The sequence below is a fragment of the Colletotrichum gloeosporioides genome, assembly GCF_011800055.1.
Source record: "Colletotrichum gloeosporioides strain Lc1 chromosome Unknown consensus_28, whole genome shotgun sequence".
Taxonomy (NCBI): Eukaryota; Fungi; Ascomycota; class Sordariomycetes; order Glomerellales; family Glomerellaceae; genus Colletotrichum; species Colletotrichum gloeosporioides.
This window is the reverse complement of record NW_025544673.1, coordinates 352,611-370,579: the sequence shown is the minus strand read 5'-3', so window position 1 is coordinate 370,579 and position 17,969 is coordinate 352,611. Positions and strand designations below refer to the sequence as shown.

Genomic DNA, 17,969 nt, shown 5'->3' with positions numbered 1-17,969 from the left:
CACCTTCTTTTTTGGACATATACCTTAATGTCAAGAGTAACTACGGCGGACCAATGCTTTCATCGGTTTCGTTCCCTAATTGACCCCCAAACTCGTGTGCCATCTTTCATCCCGTTGATGTATTACTCGCCCAGGGTCCTCTCATGCCAGGTGTTTTTTCAACAGCACGCATGGAAATCCGCAGCTATTGAATATCGTAATTCTTCCCATGCTTTGAATACCTGCCGTATCTGGCCTCATCAGTCTGTTGCTCATGTTCACCGCTGATCGTGAACCATGCCAAACGAAGATAGATGCAGAAAGACGGGTCCCGGGGAATGCGGGTGCGGATACCGATGCTGCGATGGTGTTGTGTTTGGTTTGGTTTGGTTTTGGGCCCCCCTCCCCATCCCCGCCTTCTCGGAATCTCCGCATTCGGATGAGCGGAGCACGTCGGAATCTAGACTGAGTCCCACCGAATCCGCTCCCCTCAAGTGGGCTGTGGTGGTGGAGGGGGTTTGGCGGTGGGCAGACATGACAGATTGCACATCATGGAGAGTCGAAACAATCACGCTGGATTGTGTTAATCTACGCCTGCGGACAGCACGGTGGTGTAGCAGGATGAGTATCCCGTACGTCTTGGTCCCTTATAGGCCATAAAAAGTACTTCATCATTGCGGGATTCATGTACGTTGAGTACCGCTCGTACTTTCATTTTCATCACTGCGTAATACAGACCAGAAAGAAACGAGTAAGAAAACCAGTAAGCTGCTCGAACAATCAAAAGATACCAAACTCCAATCGGTGTCACTATCCGCCCAGTCGCTGCCATCGACCAGGGGACCCGATCATGTCCAACTCCATTTCGTGCCCGACCCGTTTGAGTCCCGTTTGCCATCCAGGACTTAAATTCGCACACCTTTGCAACCCTCCCTGTAGTTACCGTTTCCCAGCCAGCGCCACCTGGCGAGAAAGCATTTGAGGGTATCACCGCCATCGAGTACAACTAGGAAATATCGAAAAACAGAGCAAAAGCAGAAGCTACAATCGCCAGCGTACAAAGAACAGTGAAAGAAAAGAGCAAGCGAATCAACAATTGCTGATTGAAAACCGACGTGGTTAGGAAACGCGAAGAAGAAGAAGAATCATGCGACAATTGGGCCGTTGATGGCGCGGTGTTGTTGCTAAACCAGACCCGACAGCTCCGGAGTGGAGACTGCCGTCGTGGGTCTTCGGCGAGAAGAGCTATCCATGTAGTGCTCTGATAAGAAGCGTGTTGAATCAAATAAGCTCCGTTTGCGTCATAAATGCCTCTGGTGGAATCAGAGAAACGAGAGCCCCAGAACTCTCACATTGATGAAACGGGGCAGGCGATAAGAGTCATGCGGACTCACGCTGAGTGGGGAGTGGTTCCTCTTTAGATCTCCATGTGGGCCACGACGTCCTCACTCATGCGCCGAACCGGGCTCTTCCGGTCCGACACACTGTCATCGTCCTCTTCCTCGTCGTAGTAGAAACGTTCGTCAGTGTAGTCGTCGTCTGAGAAGGGGACCAGATCGCCGTCGGCTCCTCGGTTCCAGAGAAAGCCGTCGCTTTGTTCCTCGTCGTCCTCATAAGGAGCGACAACCTCAGCATCGCGATCACCAAGCCAGTACTTGGCGCGCTTGTTTGCACTGAGCGCATCGAATTGGGTACTCCGCGGGCGCTTCACAGATCCCGGAAGCGCTGGTTGCAAACGAGGTGATTGTGATGAGACGACAGGGACGACGCGCACGTAGAGATAAGCCACACGCTTCAAGGCGCGGTTGAAGAAGAAGTAGTGCGCTGCCCATATGGCTGATTCGTCCTCCTCAAAGGGGTCGACATCCGGGTTGTAGCTGAAAACTGTGCATTCGTTGAGGCGCATTTCTTTATCGATCTTGGCCCAACATTGTGGGCCCCAGACCGCCTTGGTCTCGGAAGATGTGGCCTGCTCGACCGGGCGTGCCTCGACATGCGGTCTCACATTCTGCAGAATCGAGTCGAGATTTCCCATGACGCGTCGCAAGTTTCTCTCACGCTTAAAGTCGCCTGGTCTCAGGACGTGCGAGAAGTCGTAATGTTGGTGACTCGCATTCAAAGTCGCGATCAGATAAGCGAATGTGCGACGACTTGACAGCTCGGATAAGGGGCCGAACGCGCTTGAGTGCGAGAACATTTGCATGTTTGGTGACGTAGCCAACATCGCTTCGCGGTCTGGCGGTGACAGGCTGGCGCCAAGCTTAAGGAGCGCAGCATGTTGTGAGCTCAGGTCCTTGTCGATGTTCTTGTAGAGCTTCTTATCGGAACCGGTCGATTTCGTCGTGTACAAATCGCATCCGCCGGTAACATTGCAGTCGGGGGTGTTGAAGTTCAGAGCGCCAGTGACGGCGTCGAAATCTTGGAGTGGTAGATACTATGACGGGGGTTAGCATGGCCGCAGAGATGCGACGCGCTGCTGCCTTCCTGTGCAGCAGATTGTGCGCACCTTCATCTTAGGTTGTCGAGGCCGGGCTTCGGGAGACGTGGTGATATGAAGTGTTGGACAGAAGGCATTCGAATGTTGAAGCAGAATGAAAATACGAAGTCACGAGCTCCCTTGCTATAGATCCGGGGGCTGTGTTGGCTTATCGCCGGTATCGCGCTGCGATCGGGTTGTAATGGAGCCGTTGGATTCCGTAGTGCTAACGTGTCGGATGATGTCACGGGGGTTCCGAGTCGCGCCAGATGGGAAAGGGGCGGCGGCAGCCGGAAGGCGGTGTCTCTACGTGCAGAGAATCGGAGTGATGCAGAAAGACGCGATGAGGCGCAAATGATGCGTCGCGATGATGCGAAGTTGGTATTGATGGCGGAGGTTGCTGTCTGGTTCGTTGGAGGAAGCCGGTAGCCTGCCTGCTCTAGATAAGCTATGGCAAGGAGCGACTCGACCCTGTTGATCAGTTCGGTTCGGGTGATGGAACGGAGGCTAGACGCGATGCGCCTAGTGAGTGATCTGGTCGACAGACATTACTAAATAACGGATGTTTTGGTGAAGTGTTGTTGAAGTCGGGAGACGGAGGGGTAAGGGATGGGGTGACGGAGGAGTTTAAAGCAGAGACCAGGCGGGAGAGGGCGGGAAAGTAGAGTTGGCGGCGGCGGCAGTGGTGCTGTTGCAGCTTCGGCTGATCTGACTGAGGTGCGGTGACGCCTTCCAAGGGCCGCCGGGGTGTATTGGGTGTGGACTATGGCCTGGTGCTGGTCTGTGTCGTGTCGCTGCAGCGGGTTGGCTTCCGGGCTGACAAGGTCCCCGCCCAGTCTGCTGGCACCGTATCCGTAAGGTAGGTAGGTATTGGCCATACAAGTGCCCAATCGCACATACATGGCCAGACAGCGAAAGTTGGCAGGCCCATCTGTATTACCATATCGGAGATACGGGTGACCATTGACCAGTCCCAAAGATAGGAGCCGAGAGTGGACGGGGGCGGGGCCAACGGGGAGTCTGTGACAAAGCGTATCTTGGTCCTGCTGGGCTGCCGCACTGCGCTGCGACGGCCTGCGTCGTCCTTGGCACCGGATTCGCGGGGGACCGCCTAGGGAGTCGGGGTCCAGTCCCTGTCTGTTTCCTGCTTGTTGGGGACCACCCGTGACCGAGAACAGTCCGCTCCACTGCTCGCCTTGAAAGGGGGGGCGCAGCCGGTAATCTCCAGGCGAATGAGATGGCGTCAAGAGGCCACGAGTGAGTGAAGCTGGACGCCCCATCTCGGGACATGACTTCATACAGTCTGAATGCACAATTGCAGCTTCCCGTAGAGCTGGCCTTCATTCGCGGCGTAATGCTAGTTCTATTAGCAGCTTTGATGTCTTTCCCGGAGTGCAGCTCTCGTCGAGTACCATCGCCGACTCGGGCCCCGTGGTCTGCTTCTGCGACGTGTCTGGGGACGGCTCCAAGCCAACGGGCCTCGCGGATGCTAATCTGCCCAACCCGCACCAACTCATGTTTCTTCTCTTGATATTTGCAGAGGATGGTTTTCCATCTTCCAAGATCTATGCACACAAAAGGCCGATCGGGCCCCTCCGTCCGCCATTGCACCTACTCTGTGCTGTTGTCCCACTGTCGCGCATCGGCCTCGTCGCCTCAACGCGACCTGCCTCTGACTCTGCCACCGACGGTCGATCGGCTTGAACGCCTCAGAGGATGCCCACTTTCTTGAGCGACGACGTGATCTCTTCCGTTTCCTGGATGAATGGCAGAGCGCCCATTAGCCAAATGCTCGTCAAAGCTGCACGCCCTCTTGCAGCCAGTGTCAAGTATATGTGAATTTCGTAGACTGGATCGAGACTCGTTGTCGGGAATCGTGTTGCCATCCATGGGTAGCTACACACTGGAGGCGGGTTACATGATCTTTGTAACCTCGTCCTCGACCTGTGGGATTGGGGGGAGATTGTCAGCCATAAACTTCGCCGTTGGCGCAGCTGCAGGTCATAGTTGTGGAAGCACGCGGTTCAAACCCAACCAAAGCAACATGCAAGCAATATGCAAACGTACCTCCATATCCTCGAGCGAGTCTTGCTGCGATATACACCGTAGCACGTTCTTTTTACTGCTCTCCTGCAGTTCTCCCGCCAATAACAGCTCGTCCAGGATGTAGTATGCTTTCGTGAATGAGAAGATGATATCAAGCTCGCACACATTTCCGTAGTACTTGTCCATCTGCTCGACGTAGCGGTGGATGATCTCGAGGGTGATCAGCTCGTTGTCTTCGGAGGCGGCACCGGCAATGAAGAAGAGCGAGGCATATCGGCGGTATACGATCTTTGAGTCTGAGGAACATCAGTTGGTGCTATCAACACGCTTGACGAGGAGAAACTGACCCTTGTACTCTAAGAAATTGCACATGCGAGTTCTGCGAGCCAGAACCAGCTGGGAGACGTCCTTGACAATCTTGGCCTTCTCCTTAGGCGACAACGTGGTAAACCATTTTGCCAGACGCTGCAGAGGGGACGTGATCAGCAACCTAGTGGGAAGGAAGGCCTGTCCAAGGGATGAGATCATACCACTTTGCCCTGACGGGAGAGAAGAATGAGGTATCTGCGCCGTCATTCAGCTATTTCGCTCAGATGTACCAGTAGACAGAGTGACGGGGGAGCATACTGGATGGCCATGATGATGCTTTCACATCACCCAGCAGGGTGGACTAGAAAGATGTTCGGGTCGAGAGATGATGGATGGTCTTAGGAGATGTTGTGTGGATCTCAATCCAATGCAGTCCGATGCAGTACGGCGGCCGAGCAGAGCAGACCGAGCAGCAGAGTAAGGTTGGCGACGAACTATTGCACAGGGTGTGGTTCGGTCGTCGATGGTGTTCTTGCCCCTTGGCGAAAGCCGGGGTCACGTCAGGCTGGGCAGCGCAAGGTGTCAATTCTGGCAGGTACTGCATCCTCAGGCAGCAGGCATAGCTGACTGGGCTTTCGGTGAGCCCAGGGAGGCTACAGGGCGCTCGGTGGAAGTCAGCGGCGCACCACAGTGTGTTAGCCCTCTATGGGAATTCTCGGGTCTGGGTTTTCTCCAGCGGATGTACCCCATGAACCGAAGCCTATCTAGGTCCTTGCAAAACAAGCTTGGTGCTCGGGAGAAGGCGTCCGATGGCTTCGTGCCTCAGATCTTCAGCGTGAGATGTAGGTCTGAGTCGGACAGAGCCAAACCACGACGATTCAAGCAGACAACAGCAGCTCATAGGTCGCGGCCAGTGGGGGGGAGATACGCTGCAGCACTGAAGTGCATACAAATCTGCCCAGAGGCGCTGACGCGATATGCTACACCCCACTATGCGCCAATGACCTGCCCCTCGGAGTCGGGCTCCTGCCGAGTTCACCGCGGAAGAGGAGGGGTGCAAGGTGGGATGGTGAGGGGGGAATGTGCGGACAGCGTCTTTGGACAAGGGAAATCGACGATTCTTGTCTTGATTCAGTCATCCATTTTTGTCACTGAGACGACTCGTCGATTCTCCGGCCCGTCTATGAAAAAGGGCACCAATTCCAGCCTCCGACGCCCTTCCCGCTCTTGTCCTCAATTATTCCATTCAAACAAACCACGCTACCAATCGATCAACAAACAAAACATCCTTCGACCTAGGGATCCCAGGTTTCAACATCTTCTAGAAGCCATACACACACCGGCATTGCATACTCTTCACGACGTCTGCACCGGGCACGGCACATTGCACCGCATCTTTCCGATTTATCTCCCACAATAAGCCGAATCTCGCATGCCGTGCGCCAACCATTATTAATTGATCCCTCTTACCTGTGATTACCGACATTACCAAGCCTATCCTTATCGGCACCCTCTCCCCTCAGATTGTTAATCAACCCCTCCAAACTCTAAAAAAAAAAGTACGGCACCCAGAAAAAAGTGCGACAGACGTCAAATCGACACCATCATATTGCGCGATAAGGACCCTTCACGACGCAATCTGCTCCGATCGACCATTTCCCAGAGCCAAATTCAACCTCACGTCTCCCTACGAATATTCTACGGCCTCCATAATTACCCGCCCGTCATGACGAAACTAATCCTATCCACGGGGTGCGTTGCATTTTCCCAATTTTTCTTTGATTATTCATACTTGCGCCCTGAAGCTGATTGGTGATCCTCCGCCGCGTGCAGAAACATTGTCTCGGGTGGCCCCTCCATAATCCGCAAACCAGGCGCATACAGATCAAATCTCGAACTCACCAACTCGCTGCGAAGCAACTTTCTCGCTGCTCAGCAGGACTACTCGCCCTATTCGGAGGCATCCCCCATCGACGATGACGAGGCTGACGGAACCCTAAACGGAAACTCGAATGGCTACTCGAATGGCGAGAACGGTCGTTCTGGGCGGCCCCGCCTCGATATCTGGACCGCTCGCGAAGACGGTGCCCTCTACATTCCACGGATAGACTGGTCCTACTCAGGTCTGCAAGAGGAGCCGACAAACTACGATATCACTGTCAAGCTCTTCTTCCTCCCAAACGCGCCTGCTGAAGAACGCGAGCGCTACGTGCAGGAGGCCCTGGACCTCGTCAGGAAGGAACTCGGCGTCACCACGATAGATCTTCTGATCGCCTCATTCCCAGGAATGTCCTTCGAGGGAGATTGTGAGTGGGAGGCTGACAAGCGCAACGCCAGCCAAGGCAACATCGACCAGGAGGCCGCGACATGGACTGTACTCGAGGACCTGTACCGCCGCGGTGAGGTTAAGGCCCTCGGCATCTCTGAATTTGGCACCGAGAAGCTTGCCAAGTTCATCAAAAAGGTTGACATCCGCCCCGCCGTTGACCAGATCAACACCAAGGACTGCTGTAGCGTGCCTCCCACTCTCGTCAAGCTGGCCAAGACAGAGGGCGTCGAATTGCTCGTCCACACCGACTGCACCGATATTTTGCCTAGCGGTACCCTCCGCGAGCTTCTTGGTCACGGGCTGCAGGGCGCTGGCGTTCTTGCCGATCCGCTCGAAGGCGGAGAGGGCCTGTACGGCGACCTCGTGCCGGAGTGGGTTGTCAAGTACACGGCTTTCGTCAAGGACCGAGGCGTAATCGAGAACAAGGGATATTTCGCCGGTGCGGAGCTGGTGGAGACCTCCTGAGAGGCTCGTTCTTGTCGTGCTGTTGGGATTAATGATACCATGGCCGAACAGTACGGCCTATAGATAAATACTGCATAGCGTTCCTGTGTCTGGCGGACTCTGGGTTTTTCTTGGTGGTTACACTGAACCCTTCTTGTCTATTAGAGTCTTGGTCTCAAGACATTTTCCACGAACATGATCTATTCCTGGTTCTCGAACGTCCCCAATGTAGCCAGGTGACATGCTTACTCCTTCAGCAAGGCCTCCGCAAGCCTCTTCCCCCTTTCGCCTCCAAGGTAGATGTCGTCCTCGACGCTCTCCATTCCAATCTCGACAGCCTCCTTGTAGCCCCTGACTACTAAGTCCTCGTCCACGCGCAGGCCATTCTCTACCAGCGCCAAAATCACACTCCGTATACGCGCAATCTCCCGCATGGTCTCGACATCGATCTGGTCGTTCTGGCTGGAGTAGACGTTGGCGCTCACGCTCTCTTCCATGCGGTTTAGCCCAACCGACTCGGGCATCTCGCTCTCGACATGCTTCGCAATCCAGATGAACCCGTTGACGCCGAGCGTGACGTGAACCTTTGCCGCGCCCCTCGCCGCGTCCATCACCCACTGCTGCCTCTTGGCGCGCACCACACCGCCGCCGCCCCCGGTGCCGGTGACCGCGCAGAAGACGCCGTTGCGCAGCTTGCCGTACTTCAGAGAACGGGTGTGCAAGCTCGCCGCGCCGTCCTGGTGTAGCTGCTGGACCTCCGCGACGACGAGGTCGCCCTCGGCGAAGAAGGAGCGGATCTGTAGCTCGTCCGTGTCGGTGCGCTTGCGGAGGATGCCGCCGGGCAGGTTGATGGCGGAGATCTGGAGGATGGCGAGCTGCGAGGAGCCGACGTCGACGCGCCAGCGCTTGGCCTGAACCTCGACTATGCGGCCGACGACGAGGTCGCCGATCTCGGGGGTGTAGCGGGCGCGCAGGGGCCGGACGGAGAGGAGCTTGTTGGTGCGGGTTACGGTTCCCGCAACGGAGGAGACGATTTCGGTGGTGCTCGGGGTGATGTAGGTGCCGTGGCCTCTGCGTGGGAAGTCAGAATACATGTCTCCTCAGGAGTGCACCGGTGCAATGGAAAGAGACAGGGGGAAGAGAAGCGGCGTAGCACGAACCTCATCCACTGGGGGTCGTCGGTGATGACTTCACCGGGCGTGACGATCTCGTAGTTGTCGCCGCGGGGGCGCTTCGCTGGGCGAGACATGGAGACATCGCCCTCGATATCGACGCCGCCATCGGAATCTGAGTCGGAGTCGCTGGGGCGTTGCGCGAGCTTTGGCCGTGACGGTGTGCCTCTCGGGGCAAGGATTGTGATGGGCATTCTGAAGAGAGGACGGCGACGAGGCCGTAGGAGGACGGGACGGGACGGTGATGCTAGATCTCAGTCGGTTCCAGGCGAAATTTGAATTGTTGGGCAATTTTGAGCTTGTTTCTCTCGATTTTAGGCGCCAATCGCAAGTTTGGCTGGGTTTCGTGGGGTATTGTGGTGGTGTTGTGTAGTTGACATTGAGGTGCAAAGAATTTTTGGTGAAGCTATGGAGGGGCAGATCAGAGCATGCGATTGATGGACCGTCACCGAGCCACTGCGTTTTGGCAACCCAACAACAAAAAAAGTCCCGTCCAGGTGCATAGAATGAGTTGTTTTCTTTACTAAATTGATTACAAACTAGTGTTCTTCATTTATACATGTGTATATGGTACAGCTCTGTCGCAGCTTTTGAGCGGTTGCATACAACATTTGCTCGCTGCACAGATGGCGAGAGGCATGAACAATCCTTGCAGGGAGTATGCATCGCATGGAGGCAAATAGCTGTCCCAACAGGCGGTATAACTGCTCCCTTGACGCCTTGTGTTGCGCACTGCGGCTGGCTGGCAATGCGACGGCCCTGGGTTGACCTCCGCACGTCTCTTCTGATCCTGCCGACGAGTCCTTCTCGTGCGTATGGGCTGAGTGGTGAGTAAAGCTTCCAAGAGCCTTCTTGGCCTACATCTCATTATCTGAAGAATCTCCAGATTCCCAAGTATGTCAAGCCCATGGAGATGCTGATAATGCCCATCTTGCGACTCTGCATACCGAACATTGACTTGGACTTGAGGATTAACGGACGTTGCTTTTCGAGTTGGCCCATTCCGGACATGTAGTTGTAGGCTGCAAGACCGAGAAATGCACCGCTTCCTGAATGCAATAACATTAGTATTTTGCCGCCTACAACGGTCTGGGAACGCATTGCTCTTACCGACAACTCTGCAGGACATGCAATCATCGCCGCGGTCCTCGCGCAGGAGATCGTCAAGCTTCTCGGGCTTGTCGAGGGTGCCCACGTTGGGGACTTTGTCTCCTCCTCCAAACATGGCTGTTTTTTGGTGCTTGAACTGCCCGAAGAGGTCTGAAAGATCGTCAGGTGTTTTTGCGACCAAAGGCTCCGATGCACCGTACAATCTGGGGAGCTTGAGATGGAAGCAGGGTTGCGTGACGTGTGATTGGCTGGGAGGAGCCGTTCCCTTGCACTAACATTTAATTTCATCATCGAGCATGTGCGATGGCGGGACGGTGGTTCCTGGCAGCTGGAGCTCCCGCCAGCGGCCAAGCACCGACTGTCACCAAGAGGGAGAGGAAGAGCTTCCCCCCACACACTCATCAACTACACGGCGCAGCCTCCGATGCCGACGTGACGATGAACGGCGTTATTGAGGCGCTGCACATCTATGATGAGCACAAGTCAGTCATCTTTTGAAGTCGGCTCGTTTAGTGAGAGATACTGACACCGCGCAGCCATGCCATCCTGTCGCATACGTACACGGGTCGCCCGCTGTCAGCACAGCATCTCCTACCCCTCTACCTAGAACATCCCGCGCCGCGCCCGAACGTATTATACCTTCCAAACACAAGTCCTCCGACGCTTGTTTTCAGCCTCAAGCACGCCAACCTCCTCTTCCTCGCGACTTCCTCGTCTGATATCGAGCCTCTCCTCGTCCTCGAGTTCATACACCGCATAATCGATGTGTTTGAAGAGTTCCTCGGTGCTCCCTTGCTGGCGCACAAGATCGAGAGCAACTACGATGTCGTAGCGCAGCTCTTGAATGAGATGTGCGATGCCGGCAACATCAACACCACGGAACCAAATGCGCTGAGGGATTTGGTCGAGGTGGAGGGCTGGGTAGGAAAGCTGTTGGGGAGCATCAATTTACCAGGGTAAGGGTTACTTTCAAGAGCTCAAGACGAGCCGTATCTGATAATGCGAACAGGAAGCCTGGAAACTTTGGCACAAGCTTCTCAAACTCGAGCGCACCGTCGATAATTGCACAAAACACGCCGGCCTTACCCTGGCGTCGAGCCAATGTACGACATACCTCCAACGAGATGTACGCAGATATCGTCGAGACTCTTACTGTCACTCTCGCTCCTTCGGGGAGACCACTGGCGGCTTTTTCCAATGGAACAATAGCATTCACCTGCAAAGTGTCAGGCGTACCTGACATCGTCATGGCATTAACAAGTCCATCGGGCAAACACAATCTGGCGGGTTTCATGGACCTACCTGTGTTCCACCCCTGTGTCCGTCTGGCAAGATGGAAAGAGAGGCCAGGGGAGCTGAGCTTCATACCTCCAGACGGCCGGTTCATCTTGGCCAGCTACGAAGTCGACTTGCTCCCGTTCACAAGCGGCAAGAGTGGCAACATCAGTTCAAATAATCTCAAGCTGCCTGTCAACATTGAGATGAAAACTGGACTAGGACCGACAGGCTCTGATTTCGAGATTCGGCTTCACGTGAATAAGGTTCTAGGCACAGGAGGTCCGTCTGCACAAAGCCAGTATGGCAGAGGCGGAGGCGGTGCAGGTCGAGGGTTTGGAGGTCCCCATGCTGGAACACCTGCATCGCCGCTGATGGAGGATCTTATCGTTACGGTGCCGTTGCCAGCTGAGGTTAGAAACCTCCCGGAACTACGACCTAGCAAGGGAGACGCGAGCTTCAGTCCTGGTGAGAAGGTTTTGGAGTGGCACATTCCTACAAAGGAGCTGTCAGTCGGCACTTCTTACTTCGGTCTTAGGTGTACAGTTGTTGGCCAACTGCCTGACGAGGAGGACGATGAGCTGGACCCTACTGGATTTGGATTCGGGAAGTCGTATGCCTACGATGAACCCTATCAAGCAACAAGCCCCGTCAGAGCAAAGAAGACGACGGAAAAGGCCGACGACGAGAAAGATGCGAAGAAGGTGGCGCAAAACAAGATGCTGATGCCCAGCTCAGCCTCGGTGAGCTTCTCGGTGAAGGGTTGGCTACCGAGTGGCCTAAAAGTGGAAAGCATCTTGATCGACCCTCGCAAGAGCAAAGGCCTGGGAGAGGGTGTTAAACCATACAAAGGAGTCAAGTACTTGACAGTCAGCAAGGGCGGTGTAGAAACGCGATGTTAGTCGGCAGGGTCAGGCCAAATTAATGACTTAGAGTTGAAAAACATTGGTTATTTCACATGCTTCTCGATCAATGACTCTATTAGCTTAACGGCTAGTCGGGCACTAAGGTAGAAGACATCAAGATGGCAACGGCGATTGACGCTGCTGTTGCTTCTGACGCACTCTAGCCATGTGCTTCAATGTCGGGTGCCTCAATCGAAGAGCTATGACTCTTCGAGACTCGGCATCCAACAAGGAATCTACAGATCTCCATCGCATCGGGCCCCCCCTGGTCCCTGGAATGATCTGCTGAGCATCTGCTGACGTGCCCCGCCCGGCGCAGCGGAACCCAGAAAACGCGCTGTAAGAGGTGGTCTTCAGCGCGCAATCGCGGGGTACTCCAGCGAGAGGTCCATCGGCCTCGGGACTTCGGTTAGGGGCGGCCACTTGGAGCATCCGCCAATTCCATCTGGCGTCATGGCATTGAACGCCACTACCACGTTCCCTATGCCGCCCGTGGCTTAGGTTGGCTGTGTGACACATTCGACGGTCTAGTTCGCGCAAACTTGAGACTCGTTAACTTCTTTTGTTCCCTCTTCTACTTCTCTCCTTCTTAGTCCTCTCTAGGCTCTTTGTGCTTGCTTCGAAATTCGCATGGGAGTTGTCGACACAAGCTCATGTTCGCGATAATCTAGCTCCCCCAGCTTGTAATCGGCTGGCGCCACTGGCCATGACAGCTCCCGGAGCTCACTCCCTCCGCCGAGGCGGCCAACGCATATGGGCTGATGGGCTCGGCAGCCTCGGCAGGAGATGTAATGCGACGACGACACATACGATAGACATTGCTTCCAGGAGTAGTCGGCGGCATGCCTCGACGCAAGGGAAGCGGCCGCGGACGGCGCTGTTCTTTCCAGGTCAGTAGACATGAGGCGAGGAGGGGAACAGAAAGAGGGATGAACTCGTCTTTGCTGGCGACGGATGAGCTGACGTTACGCCGCGCAGGCCAAGGAGTGCAGAAGGTTGGCATGATCACACCATGGCTCGAGGCCTTCCCGGCGACGGCGAAGCCCATCTTGGAGGAGATTGATCACTACATGGGCTACAAGCTCTCCGACATCATCGCCAACGGGCCCGGCAAGCTGCTTACGAAGACGCCCAACGCCCAGCCCGCCATCATGGCGACCTCGATCCTCATCCTCCGCATCCTTGAGCGCGAGTTCGGCTTCGACATCCCACAGCGCGTCGACGTCACTCTGGGGCATTCGCTGGGAGAGTTCGCGGCGCTGGTGGCGGGCGGATACCTCGAGTTCGAAGACAGCTTATATCTGGTGCGCAAGCGGGCCGAGGCTATGCATGAGGCGACAAGGCGTGCCATGGATGAATACGGCGGGGAGTACGGCATGGTGGCTATAGTGACAGAACCGGAGTACTTGAAGGGCCTGATCGAGGCTATACACGACTTTGTGGGACACTCGAGCGCAGGATCCAAGGGGGAGAGCTCGGAAGACGTCCCGCCGATAGAACAGGTGCTCATTGCGAACATCAACAGCAAGAACCAAATCGTGTTGAGCGGCAACATCGAGCGGATCAAGACTCTTGCGACACACGTTAGGCAGTTCTTAGGGCATGACCCACGCGCCGTGCGGTTGAACAGCGACAGCCCGTTTCATAGCCCGATCATGAAGCCTGCAGTCTCGGTTGTGAAGAGCATTCTAAACAAGAAGAGCAGGGTCAAGGGGCGTGAAGGGGAGGATATTATCACATTCCCGGGCAAGTTGCCCTGTATAAGCAATGTCAGCGCGAGGCCGTTCGAGAGCAAGGAGGACGTGAAGGACCTCCTGGCGCGGCAGTGCCTGGAGACGGTGAGGTGGTGGGACAGTATCAAATATCTCGACCAGGAGGAGAAAGTGAGGCGGTGGATTGGTATCGGGCCCGGCAAGGTCGGACGCAACCTTGTCGGAAAAGAGGTGGGTATGAGAGGAAAGGACTCGGTCAAGGGCGGTGGCGTATGGGCCATCACCGACCCGAACGAGATCGAAGAGGTGCTGAAGGGACTCGAGGATACGGAGCATTGGTCAGACGACGATGCCGAATGAGGAGCTATAATGTCTTTATGCGGAATATGGGGTTTATTGGTCTGGCGCTTTCGTTACCAAGCACGAGCACGAGAGCTCGTCTCATGGTCCAACTTTTACCAGCTTGTATGATGGTTACTGGAATAATGGATTATTCTTTACAATTTGTAACTCTATTTTAACAGAAAGTCTGCAATATGCTGACTGCTGCAAAACACATATTTGACCACCAGAGGCCATTTTGTTAATATTGACGACACGGTCATTGCTCCAAGTGCTAGGTACGCAGCCGTTGAAGATCCGTTGCCTAGGTAGGTTTCCTCCCACAGCGACCCCTGACATCGATGCGGGGCATTTGGGGGACCCAAAAATCAATTAAGCTCCCGCCGACACCACAGCTAAGGTACCTACCCCAGCTCTCCAATCTCCAACCCTCCTCTGCGACGACGTTCGACCTCAAGCATACCGTGTCCATCAACCGCATTGCGCATCTTCCGCCGCAAATTCAACGCCAACCGAAACCAGCACAGCGCAAGGAAGCACAGCGGATGTGGCTATGGCGACCGCGATCCCCTCAATAGCCTGCATAGGCATCATCGGCCGCAATGTACGTCCAACTCGCAGACAAACCACCCTCTCCGCATGCTCCAGAGCTCTTCATCAAACCGCCCATCCTTTGCTGGAGCTCTTTGGCAATGACGACACTTGCTGACGAGAGCAACAGAACAACCCTCTCCACATCTCCATATTCCCGTCGTACAACCCGTCAACAAACACCTTCGCCCCGATCCGCACGCCACTCCAGTTCTCCCTCCTCCTCTCCTCAACCTTAGATATCTTCGAACTACGACACAATGCAAGCGGGCCCAACGCGGCAGGTGCTCCCAGTGGGGGCTCCGGTCTCTCGGGCGAGGTCGGCCTCCTCCACGCGGTCGACGAGCGGCTCGCCGCCTACGGCTGGGAGACGAACACCGGCGTCAAGATCGTCGTCGTCGTGGACATGCGCGGGCGGAGGGTCGGCGGCGGTGGCGACGCTGTTGCGGCTTCTGCCAAAGGACGGGGAGCTGTCGGGCTTCGTGAGCAGGAGTTGCGGGTCGTGTTCAGGGCGGTGCAGAGCGCCTACGTCAGGTTGCTGCAGAACCCCTTTTACGAGCCCGACGAACACTCGCCGGTGTCTGGACGCGGGGGCAGAGTGATCAAGAGCAAGAAGTTTGAGGGTGATGTACGAAGGATTGGTGAGGCATGGACGCCTGGCGTCACGACGCTGTGAGACGGTTGGAAAGTCTCCAGAACGAGGAGTTTATGGCGTTTTTAAGACGGGAGGTACTGTAAATCGAATTGCGAGTCTATGTTGTCAGGCCAGGTTCTACTGGCGGCGTTGTACGATATCTATCACGAGACTCAAAGGTCTATATCGCCCGATGCGATGGGCGCGTGCGTGGGCCCAGCGTCGCCAAAATGCTATGCTATGCGCCGGCATATGCTATCCTAAATCGGATCTCATGGATATTCCAAACAACCAAAAGCTTCACCTCCCACCGGACTGCCCGAGCCTGCGCTCCGCCTCCTCCAAAGCCTCTCGTCTTTCAATCACGAGCTTGTCGGTACCGAACGGTCCATCAACAGGCCTCGACGGACCCATCATGGCATCCGCCTGTCTGGCGCGCGGCGGCAGAGGCTCGTCCTTCTTGGGTTTTGACGGCAAGGAGTTCTCCCAGTGCCGCGACGCCCGGGGCACAGGAGTCCACCACTCCCCGGGCGAACCTCCTCGAGCATGCCATGCCTCGCTACATAGCTCCCACAATCTGCTCGCCGCACGACGGTAAGCAAACCGCTCGTCTTCACCCGTAAACGCTGCCGTGTTGCTGAAGTTGGGACTCCCACCGCCGCCACCAACGTGACCCAGCTTGCCAAAATCGGAATCTTGATCGGGGTCATACTTGGCCGTCGGGAGTTCCGTGTCGTAGAAGGAGATGTTGGGTCTGAACGGCGCCGCGGAGTCCTGGTAAACCTCGGCGATCGTCTCAGAGTGGATCGCGTCCGAGTCGACGACCTCCTCCCCGGCGGCGGCAGCTGCTGCCACAGCTTCCTCCTGGGCACGGATGTCCGGGAAGAAGAGGTTGTCGGGTCCCGTCTGGGCGCGGACGAAGAGCTTGCACCTTGCTTCGTAGAGGGCATCCAGGAGGGTTATGAAGCGGCGGGCTTCGTTCTTCTGCAGGGCCGTGAGGGTCGGGACGTTGTCGATGATGAAGGTGTGGTAGGTCGAGGCCATGGTCACGTAGTCGGCTGGGCCGAGGGTCGCGACGAGGGCGTCAAAGTCCCAGTAAACGACGCCGCCGTGTTGGCGGGGGATGGAGATTGTGCGGCCGTAGACTGTCAGCGTTGCTGGGGACCAAGGGTGGGAGAGGTGCTGGGCTAGGGCAGTTGTCCAAGGGGTTGTGTCGGGCGTGAGCAGGAAGTATTTGGCCGGTGTTGATGTTTCTAGTGATGTTAGTCTTTGTTACTTGGTAAAGAAAGGACGCGCTGGTGCGAGTTCGACTGAAGATGTTGAGATGGGTGGGTTTTGCCCTGGATGAGGGAGGTGGGTTCATAATGCTCGGCAACAGATGATTCGATACAAGTAAAGGCAATGGACATACCGTCTTTGGGCTCATTCTTAGCCAGCTCCTCCCCACCTATGAAGCCAGCTACAGGGGCCTCGACTGCAATAGTCTCAACAGTTTCTCGACGTCTAAAGTCCGTTGCCCCTTCCATGTGCCAAAAGTCGCATCGCGCCTTCAATACTTCCAGAAAAGCTGCAAAGTCGTTTTGACTGTGGAGAGTAGCCTTGGATCGTGCGCCACCAAGAAACAGGCTCTTCAGAAAACCGTCTGACGGAGGGACTGTGTACTCGACACCAATGGCCTTCTGTAGCTCCTCAGGCATGCGGTTGGATGATGCGATGAGGACCCCGCCGAGGTGGAAGAAGGCTATGAACAGGTGGGACAAGATCTTACTTGCTGCCCTGTCCGGAAGCTGAAACTCATCCAGGAACAGAATCGGAGACTCTTCGACGAGTTTCTTAGCCAGCCAAAGCATGGAGTACTCCTTCTCATTGCCGCTTAGCTCTGGGTGAGACCGACGGAACTTCTCGAGCTGTGAGAATGTGTAGAGCATGAACGTATTGAAGTGCCACCGCCTCTTCTTCTCTGTCGGCAGGCCCTGGGCCAGCAGATCTATCAACATCGATTTGCCGACGCCGACTTCGCCTGAAAGGAAGAGGCCTCTGGGGGAGTTGATGGTGATGGCGCCCTCGAGGCTGGTCATGACTCTGACGAGAGCCATCGGGTTGGGGTCTTTCGTCTCAGGCATGATTTTCTTCGACACATGCTTGAACAGCGGGTTATCCCATATGGGATGGTTTGGCATGGCCAATCTCGCAGCGGCCTTTTCGGGGTCTTGAGCCTCAGGGATGTCGGCGACTTGCTTCAGACGCTCCCGATAGTCCTCTTCCGGGGCGTAGTCTTTCAAGCGGGTATACAATTTTTGGAGATGGATTGCCAGCCGGTGTTGAGAGGGGTCTGGGGCGAGAAGTTTGGTTGAGATGAGGGTGCGGTATTTGACGAGCGGGTCGGTGATGGCCATGGCAGTTGAGTACTGGCGACCCACGAGGGCCATCTTGGCCGCGTTGAGTCTCATTTTCCTCGTTATCATAATCATCGTCGTTGACGGTTGTGTTGATAAAGGAAAGATAGCCAACAAGTAAAGCTGTACAAGCCGCTCAAAGGATACTGCGGTGTGAAAGAGCTAGTCAAAGCTACTGGCGCGTGTCCCGTGCAGTATCACTGGCCAGTATGAAGGCATATACGTCGTCTGCCTTTTGTGAAGTTCTAG

At 55.5% G+C, this 17,969-nt stretch overlaps 7 protein-coding genes across 7 annotated transcripts; 3 read left to right on the top strand and 4 right to left on the bottom strand.

Moving 5' to 3' along the window:
• Positions 1-1,396: 1,396 nt before the first annotated feature.
• Positions 1,397-5,139, bottom strand: GCG54_00012013 (AP-1 complex subunit sigma-1; the record flags this gene model as incomplete). The annotated part of the gene is made up of 5 exons (XM_045411901.1): positions 1,397-2,413; positions 4,523-4,797; positions 4,849-4,966; positions 5,032-5,065; positions 5,129-5,139. 5 exons carry the CDS (start codon positions 5,137-5,139, stop codon positions 1,397-1,399), a joined length of 1,455 nt encoding a protein of 484 aa, XP_045266774.1.
• A 1,397-nt stretch (positions 5,140-6,536) lies between these two features.
• Positions 6,537-7,604, top strand: GCG54_00012012 (uncharacterized protein; the record flags this gene model as incomplete). Its single annotated transcript, XM_045411900.1, has 2 exons — positions 6,537-6,562; positions 6,644-7,604. The coding sequence occupies 2 exons, from the start codon at positions 6,537-6,539 to the stop codon at positions 7,602-7,604; spliced, it is 987 nt and encodes a 328-aa protein (XP_045266773.1).
• GCG54_00012011 (Exosome complex component rrp4) lies at positions 7,086-8,949 on the bottom strand (the record flags this gene model as incomplete). Its single annotated transcript, XM_045411899.1, has 3 exons — positions 7,086-7,623; positions 7,833-8,654; positions 8,744-8,949. The coding sequence occupies 3 exons, from the start codon at positions 8,947-8,949 to the stop codon at positions 7,086-7,088; spliced, it is 1,566 nt and encodes a 521-aa protein (XP_045266772.1).
• Positions 8,950-9,622: 673 nt separating this feature from the next.
• On the bottom strand, positions 9,623-9,980 carry GCG54_00012010 (uncharacterized protein; the record flags this gene model as incomplete). Its single annotated transcript, XM_045411898.1, has 2 exons — positions 9,623-9,804; positions 9,866-9,980. 2 exons carry the CDS (start codon positions 9,978-9,980, stop codon positions 9,623-9,625), a joined length of 297 nt encoding a protein of 98 aa, XP_045266771.1.
• A 188-nt stretch (positions 9,981-10,168) lies between these two features.
• On the top strand, positions 10,169-14,117 carry GCG54_00012009 (AP-3 complex subunit mu-1; the record flags this gene model as incomplete). Its single annotated transcript, XM_045411897.1, has 6 exons — positions 10,169-10,347; positions 10,402-10,821; positions 10,875-12,037; positions 12,365-12,537; positions 12,759-12,833; positions 12,861-14,117. 6 exons carry the CDS (start codon positions 10,169-10,171, stop codon positions 14,115-14,117), a joined length of 3,267 nt encoding a protein of 1,088 aa, XP_045266770.1.
• Positions 14,118-14,652: 535 nt separating this feature from the next.
• On the top strand, positions 14,653-15,366 carry GCG54_00012008 (uncharacterized protein; the record flags this gene model as incomplete). The annotated part of the gene is made up of 2 exons (XM_045411896.1): positions 14,653-14,703; positions 14,821-15,366. The coding sequence occupies 2 exons, from the start codon at positions 14,653-14,655 to the stop codon at positions 15,364-15,366; spliced, it is 597 nt and encodes a 198-aa protein (XP_045266769.1).
• A 258-nt stretch (positions 15,367-15,624) lies between these two features.
• On the bottom strand, positions 15,625-17,795 carry GCG54_00012007 (AFG1-like ATPase; the record flags this gene model as incomplete). The annotated part of the gene is made up of 2 exons (XM_045411895.1): positions 15,625-16,577; positions 16,736-17,795. 2 exons carry the CDS (start codon positions 17,793-17,795, stop codon positions 15,625-15,627), a joined length of 2,013 nt encoding a protein of 670 aa, XP_045266768.1.
• Between the last annotated feature and the right edge of the window lie 174 nt (positions 17,796-17,969).